Source organism: Artibeus jamaicensis, unplaced genomic scaffold (assembly GCF_021234435.1).
Source record: "Artibeus jamaicensis isolate MK-2021 breed Jamaican fruit bat unplaced genomic scaffold, CSHL_Jam_final scaffold_1964, whole genome shotgun sequence".
NCBI lineage: Eukaryota > Metazoa > Chordata > Mammalia > Chiroptera > Phyllostomidae > Artibeus > Artibeus jamaicensis.
The window spans coordinates 22238825-22252264 of NW_026522030.1; the positions used below are offsets into that span (position 1 = coordinate 22238825).

Sequence of the window (13440 nt, forward strand, 5' to 3'; positions counted from 1 at the left end):
TGAGAAACCCTCCACAGGAGTGGGGGTCACGGCAGCTAGGGGCACCTGCTGGGCCAGAGGTGCGGGCTGTCTGGGAGAGGGGATGGTCACTGATAGTTTGCGAGGAGCCCTTGGTAGGTAGAGCCCCCCACGGTACTCCCTAAACCCCACCATGTTCCTCTTCTCCCAAAAGACCAAGACCCCCATCAGCACCTACACTGACTCCTACAGGGCTCCTACCTCCATCAAGGAGGTCTATAAGGACCCACCTCTGTGGGCCTGGGAAGCCAACAAGTTCGTGACTCCGGTAAGTAGAGGTCGGGGGAACAGGCCAGTGTGTATGGCCATACCTGTCTGGGTGAACAGCAGCGTGTGGTTGTCATTATGTTTGTAATTATTTGTAGCTTTGCATGTGTGTTTTTTATTCTTTTGCCTAGGTGTGGAATTTATAATAATATATATAATAGTATAAGATCCTGCCTTCATGGTGCCCTACTACACCAGGGTAGGAGATGGAAAGAGTTAGATAATAATCAAGAAATGAACAAAACATTTATAAATTATCTAAAGCACTATAAAAGGAATAGGGTAATGGAAATGGAAAGTAACCAGAGAGAGCTACTTAAATAGAGAGGTCACAGAAGACCTAGAGGAGAGACCTTAGATGACAGGCGTGTGAAGAGCTGAAAGAAAAGAGTTCCAGGCAGAACAATCAGGAAGTGCAAAGGTACGGAGGCTGCCAGTGGGATATGCCAGAAAATGTCCAATCGGCATGTTTTCGGGCATGTGTGTCACAGTCTCCTTGTAAATATTCTGTACTTGAAGACAGGTAGCCAAGTGTGTCTGTGCAGCTTGCACAAAATGGAGAGATTTTTTAATCTAACTGTGACTGCCTAAGGGAATTTATCTGTGTGCACCATCCAACAAACTTTGTTGGGGATCTACAGGTGCCAGGCACAATGTGGATACAACGATGAAGGGCCCGACCCTGCCTTTCAGGAACTCTCAGCAAACAAATGAACTAAGTAGGGTTGCCCTGTGTGGAACAGCAGAGGCATGGGCACTGGTATAAGAGCTGGGAAGGGGAGAGCATTCCCAGAACTTGAAGGGCAGGTCTTCTAAGGGAGTCAGAGGGAGGGGGCTTCCAGCAGAGGAAAGTCAGAAGAAAGGGCAGCCTGAGGGCAGGGACCCACCAGGAACTGAGAACTGCTGGAGCACAGAGAGAGGCCTGCCCTACCATAAGAGAGGAGCCTGCACCACGAAGGGCCTCAGGCTGTGTTAAGCAACCAGGACATAATGCTCCAGGTTTTTGAATCTGCCAGTGACGTGATTAGATTGTGAGTCATGCCACCCTGACTACAGTGGCAGGAGATTGGAGGGGCTGGGGCTGCCGGCAGGAAGCCCAGTGAGATTGTAAAGGACGAGAGAGGAGGATGTAGGTGAGAGGCAAGGAGACTCTGGCAGTGAAAAAGGATTTTGTTGGAGGAAAGAGAATTTTTATTTTTTTAAGTTTATTTTTCAATTACAGCTGACATATCCTCCACTTTGACTGGCAGTCCTAATTATAGGCAAGAATTTTAAAAATAATTTTTATAATTATAAAATAAATATAGGCTCATTGCAGAAGGTGGTGATAACCCAAAGAGACACAAAGAAAAAGCCTATAATCTCATTACCCAAAATAACCACTGTTAATTTATTATTACATGCTCGCTTAGGAAGCAAATATTTTTTATGAAAAAGGTGTCATTGTATACTAATATTTTTAATCTTGCAGGTTTTTTATATATAGCCATATATTAGGTCATTTTCTTGTCCCAAATATTTTATAATTTTAATGACTTTAGGTATTTTATGAATGTACCAAAATATATTTAAGAAGTCATATATTATTGGAAGTTTAGAGTAGTCATATAATTTTGCTAGTACAAAGTTATCTTTGTATATGTCACCTGTTCCCTAAGGATAAGTTCCTAGACATTAAATTGTTAGGAGAAAAGACATGCACATTTTTTAAACTTTTGATATACACTTCAAATTGCTGTAAAAAGGTTTGTAATAATTTATGTGCCCACCAGCAAAATATGAGAGTGCCTGCCTGCTCTTCCATTCTTGAGAGAAGGAGATTTTAAGAAATAGTCAACATAACTTGGTCACCATCAGGATATAAAGAAGAGGGAAGAGATTAGGATGATTCCTGACTTTGGGGCTCTGGCGCCTGGAGGAATGGAGTGCTGCTAACTGAGATTTGGAATCACAGATCATAGAGATCTGGAGTTCATTTGGGACAGAAATAATCGAGGACTTTCAGGAAAAGATTTCTGGTGGATAGTTGGATATACCTAGTTCTGAAGCAAAAGAAAGATGTTAGGGCTCCAGATATAGATTTTTAAATCGTCAGTACACAGGTGGTATCTGAAGTCATAGGAATGAATGGGATTTGCCAAGGAAGGGTAAGAAAATGGCCATGACAGACCTTCAGAGAATATCAACATTTAAGGGGTAGGTAAAGGAAGAAGAGCCATAAAAGGAGACAGAATGATAGGAGGAAGGTCAAAGAGAAACCAATCAACATAGCATTGTTAGACAAAGTTCAGTATCAAATGCTGTAGACACAGAAAGGAATCTCTTGGATGTAGTAACCTGGCCAGAGAGTTTCAGTGGGTAGAGAGGAGTGAAAGCCAGATAGCAGTGAAATTAAAAATGAAGGAAAGTCTTCAGTGTCTGGCAGAATGGTGGTTCAGAAACTCTGAAAGGCCCTCCTGCTTCAAAACAGCAAGGTCCTGCATAAAAATTAATTTTTGTTTTATTTTGGACTCTCATGATGGTGAGTGGTAAGGGTACTTAGAAAACGAAATTGCCCTGAAGACAAATGCCAATATCTGCGCTACCAGCAGGAGTTTAAGCCTTAAGCTAGCTGCAAGATGGAGGAACTAAACCTGGAAATTCCAAACTGAACCAGAAAGTTCAGTAACCTCTGGCTTCCTGCCCCGTAGCGTGCACACGCGCACACACACACACATACACACACACTGAATGTATAGCTTTCATGGTGAAAAATATCTTCAACGTATGTTTCTAGGTATCCTTCAGAGTAAAGTTAATCAAATTGGAGCTCACAATTAAGAGATATAAGAAAACAAACCACCATCGACAGCCAGCAGAAACAACAGACTTAAACCTCCAAGGACTTCAGATATTGGAATTAACAGTTAAATAATACAAAATAATTATGAATTTTTCAAAATAAAATGTGAAATTATCAAAATTAGCAAACAACAAGAGATTATATATATAAAATACCAGACAGATGTAAAGGAGAACTGAATGGGAATCTTAAAAATAAAAACTGTATGTGTTAAAACCAAATACTCATCTGGGATGGTGAATGGGTTAAAGAACAGAGTAGACACAGCTTAAGAGTAGCAAAGAGAAAATATTAAATAAACATTAAGCAATATGAAAGATAGAAGGAAAAGATCCATACACATCTACTTGGAGTCCCAGAAGGAAAGAACAGAAAGAATAGGCATTATCTGAAGAGGAAAAAGCTCTGAATTTTCCAGGACTAATGAAGGAAATGAATCCACAGTTACAGAATGAAGAGAATGACTTCCACGTTTAGGTATCTCATTGAACTGCACAACACCAGCTCAAGAGATGACCTTAAACACAGAAAAATTGTTTTCCAAGTGTTCTCCTTTCAGGAACAAAATAAAGAAGAAAGATAAATACATTTTCAGGCAAACAAAAAATAAAATGTTTACTACCATCAGACCTATAGTAAAGAAAATTCTAAAGAACATACTTTGGATAGAACAAAAATTATCACAAAAAGGACAGTCTGAGATGTGAAAAGAAATAGATAAGAAACTGGCAAAAATGAGAAATTTAAGCAAATAAGTATAGAAAGTAATTATAATGACTTATTTTGCAAAATTTATATAAAAAACCCAAAATATTGGAAAACAATATGAGGTAAGTTGTATATTGGAAAATAATATCATGTAAGATGCAAAGATAGGAAAGGAATAAAACCTGTCATTCACAGATGATACAGCTGTGTATTACAGAATCTATAAATTATTAGAATAAGAATTTAGAAAATTGGATTAATATAAAGTCAATCACAATCACATCTTTACATCAACAAATATTTAGAAAGCATAATTTAAAATATACATATTATTCTAGCAATAAAATAAAAAAATAAATCTGTGCAAACTATGAATGATATTATAAAACTTTGAATATTTTTAAAAATTCTTAAATAGATATCACATGCTCAAGGATAGGAAAAGTCACTAAAATAATCTCAAGATCTCTTTCGAGAATTTGACAAGCTGTTTCTAAAATTTATAGACAGGATCAGAGGCTCAAGAAATAGCTGAAACACACCTAAAGAAGAAGGGGATTGCCAATGATATATTAATATTTATTACCAAGCTATATAAATGCATTAAGCATACTATTACTGTATGGATAGGCAAATTTGTTAATGAAATAAAACAGATCAGAATTGGAGCCATGCATATATGGAGACGATATCCAACAGAGTTTACTGAAAGTAAAGCTATGGGAAAAGATATATCAGGCTTCGTGGCACAAATCTGTGGGAGAAGATAGGTACTCAATGGGACAATTTGTTATCCATATAAACAAAACTAAAATTGATCGCTAGCTCACACCAAACCCCAAAAGCAATACCTGACAGATTAAAGACTTAAATAAGGAAAGTAAAACTATAGCTTTTAGGAAAAAAAGATAAGATCTTATCTCCATTATCTTATAATGTGGATATATTTCTTAAATCACAAAAGCACTACATAATAGATTAATAAATTCAACTATATTAAAATTAAGAACTCGTGTTCATCAAAAGATTTCACAGACAAAATGAAGATACAAGCCACAAACAGAATATATTTGCAACATGTGACTGACAAAGGAGTAGTATATGGAATATATAAAGAACTGTAAGTCTCTGGGTTAAATTTAAAACATGTCTGTATTGACTCCCTCCTGAAACTCTCAACAACTACAGTAAGTAGCTATTTAAGATATAAACTCTCAAGAATGGTGAGAAAGAAGAGACAAGGCAACAAAATTTCAAAAAGTAGGAAGTATGATAGATAAGTAGTAACTGACTCTGCAAATCTGAGAAAGCTGAATCCAAAGTCAACAGTGGGAAACAAAAGACATAAGTCAATGTTAAAGTACAGAATTTTCACAAGCCTCAGTCATTATTATAATCAATACAAGGCTTCTCTGGAACTGAATATGGAAGAGGACCAAGGCTAAAATAAGGATGATTTGCAAACTGTTTAAGAAGCAGTTGATAGGGTGACTATCCATCCCATCTCTGCAAAAGTCAGAAGGCTTATTTTTTGGTGAGGATCTCAGGACTGGGAATACCAAGCCCAGCTGAAGGCAAGGTACCATACTGAAAACAGGAACCTCTGTACACTAAATGTAAAACCTTCAGCAGCATTCTTGTCCACTAGTTCTCAGAACACTGACAGCTAGGTCACTACCCTCAGGCCAAAGATTGAAAGAGTCCGTTCTGAAAGATATGATCAGCCCAAGGGGAAAGACCTACAGATACTGACAGTGGGCAAAAAAAATAGTCTAGCCAGATCATCCTACAATGAGGTTCATGACTGACAAAGTCCACCTGCAGCTCAGAGCCTCCAATAAGCGTTTCAAATCCTACTCATAAAGATGAGCAGACAATCAAAGATTATAGACATCTGAGGAAGGCTTGAATGGAAAAAGTGATCTCTGTGAGTTCTTCTAAATGACTGGCTTTGCAAATATGTGTCCATGCCTGAGTGTGTGTATACAGATGTACATTTGTAAGTGTGTCTATAAGTGATTCTGGGTACAAAGATCCTTGTGTATGTGTGTATGTGTGATGTGTGTAAAGTTCAGGGGGGTGACAAGTCATAGGACTCCTCCACCCATATGGAATATAACTGAGCAGGATCCGCCCACAGAACAAAACCTCCGCTGGCACAGAGAATCCAGGAAGCCCGTTAACGGAGGGGTTTTCAGGGTGGTCTCATCTCTGGAGACCCAGGGCAGCAAGGTCTCATCCCTGGCCAAGAGAACCCTCTAAAGAGGAGAGGTATGTGGGTGGCAGTGTCACCATCCCAACACCTTGCAGCCCGCTATGAGGAAGTCCATTCTGGGGTCTGATTTTGCTGGGTGTCCTGCCCCTGTGACCCACTTGCCTTTTCATACTAGCTGCCTACAGACACCTACAGGCCCACAATTAACTTGATATTCTACCTTCAGCTGAGGACAAAGGAGACCCAAAGGGAGGTCTTGATTGGAGAGTCCACAGATCTAGCCCAACAAGGAAAGATGGGATAAGATCAAGTGAACTCCATGAAGCAGAGGGGCCCAGGGCCTAAACCAAGGTCAGGATAGGACCAAGGCAAAATGAGTGTCAGGGTCAAGGGTATCAAGATCAGAACCACTTCAGAAGCAGAAGCCCCTCCAGTCCCATTCTCCTTCAAGGTGTCAGGCTTCAAGGGAGCCCTCCCTCGAAAAAACACCTACACAAGGTAGCCAGCTCCCAGGGCAGCCAGCCTTTCCTGAAGCTTAAGGTTATACCAAGGGGGCTGTTCCTCTGTTGGGGGTGATCCACCGGGCCCTGCTCTAGGCAGCTCTGCCTTTAAAAACTCCCAGACAATAGGAGGTCAGAATAGGAAATGAGAATATCAGAAAATGCCTGGCTCTAAGCCCGAGCCTTGGATGGAAAGAAAAGCAAAGTGTAATTCAAATAAGAGAACTATGAAGAGGAGCCAAGACTGGCATGGGGATCCCTTTAGCATAGGGAGGGGTGTTAGGACACCAGCCAGGACTGATCTTCTCAATAGGGGCTGGATCTAAGTCCAATTGGACCCCAAGGCTGGAGTCTCTGTGTACCTAGCCATTTCCTTCCCTCTTCCCTCGCACAGGGCCTGACTCAAACCAGGCAGCGCCACGTGAATCCTGAAGCCCTGCAGAAGATGGTCAAATGTGCTGTGCGGGACTATAGCTGTAAGAGTTCCATGCCAGGCCACCCCTACTTGCCTGAGAAATACTGGCTCTCTCAAGAGGAAGGTAGGGCCTCACTCCTCACCAACTCTGACCTCATTCAATGACCCCAACAATCACCCCCCACCTGAATCTAACTTGAATCTTGACCACCCTGATCATACATCAGTCTTATTCCCATCCATGACCTGGGCTTCTTCTCCAACGATGCCTGCTCCAGCTTGACCTGACCTGACACTGACCCTGGAGGTGATTCAGGCCCTATCTTTTGGGAGCTCCTTGTCTGTTGCATTTGCATTTGTCTGCTTCCAAAGAACTGGAAGCTGCCTTCCAGAGAACTGGAAGAATAAGATACCGATCTTACTCTTAGAGAGATGGAGTATTAACCTCCTCCAAACAAGTCCAAGTGCCATTTCCTCTCATCTTCTTAATGACCCTGTTCCATCAAGTTCTCCATCTCTGCTGCATCCCTCTTCCTGCCACACTCTTTCCCTCTACCTGGAAGCCTTTTCCAATATCTTCCTGCCTAAAAATTCTCTCTTCCCCCTCCCCCTTCATAACCAAGATTCTCAGAAACAGTCTATGCTCCCTGTTTCCATCTACTTCCTCACTCCTTCTTATACTTTATGAGAAACAATCTGTCTTATTTGACCTAATCAAATTAGGTGTTAATGGTTGTTCACTCTGTACTTCTAGAAGAGTATAGAGGCTTGTCTCATTCACAGCTATGCCCTCTCCATCTAAAACAGCACAAGGCTTCATAAGTATTTGTTGAATGAACTGATGACAACTCTTCATCCAGTTGAAATTGAGGGTCTGCATCTTCTACACACAGACATTAAAACTGTTCTTGTGTGGTTTTAACTACCCCATCCACCAGACTTCAATCTTTACCTTATGAGACCTGCCCTATACGTTGCACTCTCTGACCACTCTCTACTTCTTGAAACTCCTTCCTTCCCCATCTTCTCTGATGCCCCAATTTCCTGGGTGTCTTGTCCACTCACTCTGGGAACATGAGGGTTCCTCAGGGTACTAATCTGAGCCTTCTTCTCTCCTTACCCCTCTCCTGAGACCATTTTATCTAATCCATGCCTTTAATTACAACCCCAAGTCTATTTCTAGCCTTGGCCTCAAATCCAAATTCTATTCTCCATCTGACTATGGTCATGCTTACCTGAAGGTCCCAAACACCCCAAACTCAGCATGTGCAACTTACCAACCCAGAACTCCAAATCCTAATACCCTGCCCCATACATGCACCTGCTCCTAGACCTCCATTCCTGATGTCTCTCTCTCACATGTGTTCTTTCAAACTGTTAGGAGAGTAGATCACAGAGGGCCTTGTTGGACAGGCCTAGGTTATTGGGTGGATGGGGCTTTGAAGGGTTTTATATAGGGAAGTGTCTTGGTCATATTTTCATCTGTGAAAATCTCTGTAGAGTTTGGGTTGTAGGATTTAAAGATGAGGTAAGGAGACCAGTAGGCTAATAAAATAATAGTTTTCTAAGTCCTAAGTGTTTTACATAGGTTCATTTCAATTTCACAACCACCCTATGAAGTAAATAGTACTATTACCTCATTTTAAAACTGAGGAAACAGATATAGTGAAATTAACTCAGTGAAGGCCACACACAGTTAATATCTGCAGAGATAAAATCTGAAGCCAGGCAGTCTATCTGCAGAGTCCATCCTATTAATCAAGACATTATATAGTCTCCTGGTTAAGGCACTGCATGGACACAGGGGAGATCACAGGAGACTAGAAGAGGGGATAGATTCAAGTGATTTTAAGGAGGCAGAATAAACAAACTTTGGAGACTGGTTGTGGAAGATGAGACATAGGAACTGGGAGGAGGGCCAGTTTCCAGGTTGGTTCTATCAGAGAGGGTGATGCCAGTATGAAAGTGATCAGCTCCAAGGATCCAGACCCCACTCAGAAGCAAGTCTTAGGTAGAAAATGGGCTACATCTCACTAAGAAAAGTGTAGGCCAAGCTGGGCTTTGACTGGCCTGAGGGAAATCAGTTTTGTGCTGGGGATCAGAGGAGAAACATTTTGGGAATCTCACATCCTGGGATGGAGTAAGGAGTAACACTGTCTTCTTATTCTCCATCCCTATAATCAAGCAGACAGATGCAACCCCAACTACTTGTGTAGTGACCGGTATAACACATGGAGAATGGGACCTTACCACTGCACTGGCTGGAACAAGTATACCACATGCCTTCCCCGGCTACCTAAGGTATCTACTGTGCCCAGCACAGATAGGGTCTTGGATGTACACACACACACACACACACACACACACACACACACACACACACACATCCACCTCCCAAACCACAGTGACTGACAATTCACCATTAATTACTCATGCCTCTCCCATCAAAAATGATCCAGGGATCCTTCCCATGTGTGAAATTAGGGTTTGTATTTTCTAGAAGACAAAGGAACCCAGGAGTGGAGCTGTGCTAGGTCCCTGGGTCCCAATCTCTGGGTAGTTTCTATGGGGACACAGTTAGTGTGCGCTCCTTGACGTGCTGCCTTTCTGAAGCTTGCTACTTAGCTCCTTCCCACATGTTTGGCCAGAGAGTCAGTGATAGGCTGCGTCTACCTGCTCCACCCTCCCTTCCTTTGTGATGTAAGCAAGGACGAAAGGAGAGAGAATGAGGCCACTCATAAGCAGTGCAGATAAATATAGGAGAGTCTTTCAAGGAGAGAGGAAGGAATCCAGCGGGCAGCGCCAGAACTAAGGGAAAAGAAACCGTGAGAGGCTCTGAGACCAGAGCAGGGGTTCTCAACTGTAGGCTGATGGCTGAACCTTTTTGAATCAAAATCAGATTCAAAGAGGTTCAGATTCACTTCCTCAAGAATCAGAACTTTTCACAAGTCCCCCCAAGTGATTCTGATGGGCAGGCAATATTGAAAACACCTATTAGAGACACCGAAAAAAAAAATTTTTTTAAAAGAGAGAGAAACCGGAGATAGAGCTAAACAGAGTCAGCTAGACAAAGAGGGGTAAAATCAAAAGCAAACGCTGAGGCAGGATTGTCAGAGGTTCGGGTCCCCAGGCCGGGTCCAACTACAGTGTTACTCCCCTCTCCCGTCCCACCCCAAGTGGGCGGAGTAAACGCGTTCCCTGGCAACAACTCTAAACACTCAGAGCCCGGGCGAGACGAGAGCACGTGGATGGCGGGATGAGGCGCGGCCTGTTACTGGTCTCGGTGTCCTGGGAGGGAGAACCCCCCCCCCCAAACAGGGTCCTTGTGGGTCAGAGCCTGAGGTAGCCTCCTGTGTGCCATTTCCAGGAGGCCGGGATGGAGACAGTAGTTCGAGGCATGCCGTTGGAGTACCCCCATAAGCCGGAGCGACTCAATGCCTATGGTACCGGACGGCGAGGTGGTGGAAGGGAACGGGTGGCGGGAGGCCAGAAAGAGAGTGGGGTGGGGACCTGTGCGACGGGGTGGAGGCCGAGGGCCCTGGAGAGGGTGTAACCCTGTCTCTATCTGTCTACCTGTGTTTGTCTCCATCTCTCCCTGTCTCTCACCCTGTCCCTTCCCATTCTCGTGACCGTCTGGGTCTGTCGGTCTGGGGACCTGCGGGCCCAGAGCGCGAGGTGGTGGTGAACATGCTGAACTCGCTGTCACGGAACCAACCACTGCCTCAAATCACGCCCCGATGCGGGTGCGCAGACCCGCTGCCGGGCCGCCTGCCCTTCCAGGGTTATGAAAGCGCTTGCTCCGGCCGCCACTACTGTCTGCGCGGGATGGACTACTGCGTCACCGGGGCACCCTGCAACGAATGTCGCCTGCGGCCTCTGTGTCCAGTGCAGCCGACTGTAAGGTTCGCAGGGCCTCGCCCTGCTCAGGCGGGCCATGCCCCCAAACAAGCCGGGTCCCCGGAGCTTCCCCTGGCTGCAAGCTCTCCATCCCGCACCACTTGTAGCCTTCACCTGCCTCTACACCAGGCCCCCACCCCACTCCATCCTGCTAGGCTCCCTTACTAGGTCCCGCCCTATCCTGCCCTCCGGCTCCACGGTCTGAATGGACCGCTGAACCGGGAGAACCTGCAGGAAGATTCCCCCAAGTTTCCCATCCTGTCTCTCCAGAAGGGTGCTCAAGGCCAGCTTCACTCCTGTATCTGTTCTGGAGGCCCCGCCGAAGAATTTTGTTAAGAAACCTTGCACATCAGTCACATCCCCTACCCACGCCCTCCAGCCCCACTCCCTACCTGGACCCCCGGCCCTAGGGACGTGTTCTCAGAAGTGTCCTTTATTCCTGGGCCTCGGGTCACCTCAGTAATGGGCGGGGTTATTACCCAGTGCTAAGTGAGCAAAGAAATGGTGACCGGATTACCGGAAGGGCCCCGGCCTCCTTGGAGCCTTGCTCCACCTCCGAATGTAGACAGCCTCGCTTGTTACTGCTGAAAAAACTGAGGCCCGAGTGCCCATTTGCAGCCGACTGTAGCGCAGCCTTCTCTCTGCACCCGGCGGCAGACAAGGAGGGCTGAACCTGGGAAAACAGCCATGTCCGCATCAGTCTAAACAGTTGTGCAGGGGGTGTTCCCGACCCCTGCCCCTAATCCCATGGTGATGCCCTCCGCTCCTCCCTAGGCAGAGAGAGACTGATTCCTTGCACGAGACTGGGTCTTACCCCTTACAAGGGCAGGGGGGAGAGAAAGTGCCCGAGCCTCAGAAATGTCACCCCGTCGGTAGTGTGGAGTGATTGCCGTCCCATGGCGAAAATCCGGGAACTCCTCCCAAGTTCTCAACGACCCTCCCCAGAGTCCAGCATGTTGCACAGCCCAGCCTGGGTGTGGAAATGAGGCCTTTCTGGGAGAGGGACTTCCAGGTGTCTTCACAGAGGTGATGTTTCTTGAAGGGCCAGGAGGCCTGAGGGGAGAATCTCTAAGCCGTAGGACTGACGCCTGAAGCTGGGAGTCCCGTTCTGGGCTGGAGGGTAGGGAAAATCAAAAGGCCCGACCACTCCCTTGCCCACCGCTTCCTCCTCCAGGAGTGTATCGCCGTATGCACACCGGCCCGGAATGCAATGTGCTGTTATAACTCCCCTGCCACCGTACTACCCATGTCCGAATCTTAGGTAAGTCTGGAGCACACCGGCACACGCGCGCGCGCACACACACACACACACACACACACACACACACACACACACACACACACACACACACACACACACACACACACACCACACACACAGAGGCTGCTTTCTTGGCGCGGCGGGGAACTCGGGGATTCGTTGGGGTGGAAACTGTCCGCTGCGATGCACTGAGTGAAAGGTACCACCAGGGGGCGCTAGTGCCATGGGGAAGTGAAAATTGGCAAGGAAATGGAGAACCCCATGAGGGCCGGGAGGTCTGCATTGAGCGGTTACAGGTTGGCAATTGGACTTAGAATCAAGAGATCAACGCTTTAGGTTCAGGGCTTGAAGTAGAGGGTAAGAAGTCACTGTTAGGGAGCAGGTATTGAAAATTTAAAATGTTAAGGTAGAACCTGAGATCAGGGTTGGACCAGCATTAGGGGTAAAATGTTGAGATAAGGTTAGCATTGACATTGAAAATTGGAATCAGACGGATGAGGGCCCATCTCTCCTCACAGGTGGGACACAAGTCACTTTAAGAAGACCGGTGCCGCCCAGAGAAACAACTATGTTGTCCACCCTGAATTTGTGTCGGAAACCTTCTCTGACTACCGCTGCTGGTAGAGCTTGAGCTAGGGGAGGTTGAGCAATAAATAAACTTTTCACCCCATAGGCTGCCTCCTGTGTCCTCACCCAGCAAGATCCGTCAGGCAGGAAACATTCACTCAGGCCTCTGCCAAGCCCCCTAAACTGAGATGCAGACTCTCAGAGACAACCGGCCCTGAGCTCTCCCCACCCCCATCGTCTCAATACTTACCTTAGGTGCCCCTGAGTGCCCTCCTGACACACCATATCCACCCGGTGTCTCATTTCCTCCACTCGGGAGTCCAAACTAGTAGGTCCACCTAGCCATGCAGGGAGCACCCTCCAGCTAACATTTCTCCAGTGTCTCCTAAACTTAGATGGTCCTCACCCTAGCATCTTGGTGGACCCAGAGTCCTCTAATCTGCAGTCAGAGCCCCATCTCTATACCCATAGCTCTTGATTTCTACTCCCAGAGTCTATCACAGCCTCCCAAAAGCCTACAGTCAGACATCTCGCTGCCCTCCCCTACCCAAGTCAAGGGGTCTAAAACAATTTCATGACCAAGAAATTTCAAATTACAAAACAAAACTTGGCTTCCATGTCCCTCAGGGAGCAAGGGGCGGAGTGTTCTGGAGTATCTAGGCACCCCACTCCTTCCTGGGGTGGGGGTTTGGCGGAGCTCACTTCCTTGCAGCACAGGAATCTCCAACAGTTGTCACTAGCAGGTGGGGG

At 45.6% G+C, this 13440-nt stretch overlaps 1 protein-coding gene across 3 annotated transcripts; it reads left to right on the forward strand.

The window, feature by feature from the left end:
• Nucleotides 1–151: 151 nt before the first annotated feature.
• CUNH9orf24 (chromosome unknown C9orf24 homolog) lies at nt 152–12781 on the forward strand. 3 transcript variants are annotated; one of them, XM_037151585.2, is made up of 7 exons: nt 152–286; nt 6945–7089; nt 9151–9266; nt 10333–10408; nt 10633–10867; nt 12037–12123; nt 12642–12781. In XM_037151585.2, the coding sequence occupies exons 1-7, from the start codon at nt 152–154 to the stop codon at nt 12745–12747; spliced, it is 900 nt and encodes a 299-aa protein (XP_037007480.1). In that variant the 3' UTR covers nt 12748–12781. The 3 variants fall into 3 exon arrangements, with proteins under 3 accessions (XP_037007480.1, XP_053512510.1, XP_037007481.1); XM_053656535.1 differs by having other exon boundaries at nt 9154–9266; XM_037151586.2 differs by lacking the exons at nt 152–286; nt 6945–7089; nt 9151–9266 and having other exon boundaries at nt 10342–10408; nt 10633–10708.
• The last annotated feature ends 659 nt before the right edge of the window (nt 12782–13440 follow it).

What these genes read in the sequence shown, in the direction of transcription:
- CUNH9orf24 (XM_037151585.2), top strand. Translation starts at nt 152, where the DNA reads ATGTTCCTCTTCTCCCAAAAGACCAAGACCCCCATCAGCACCTACACT. An exon ending in CCAACAAGTTCGTGACTCCG is followed by an intron (nt 287 to 6,944) that starts GTAAGTAGAGGT and finishes TCCCTCGCACAG; the next exon opens with GGCCTGACTCAAACCAGGCA. An exon ending in GCCTTCCCCGGCTACCTAAG is followed by an intron (nt 9,267 to 10,332) that starts GTATCTACTGTG and finishes TGCCATTTCCAG; the next exon opens with GAGGCCGGGATGGAGACAGT.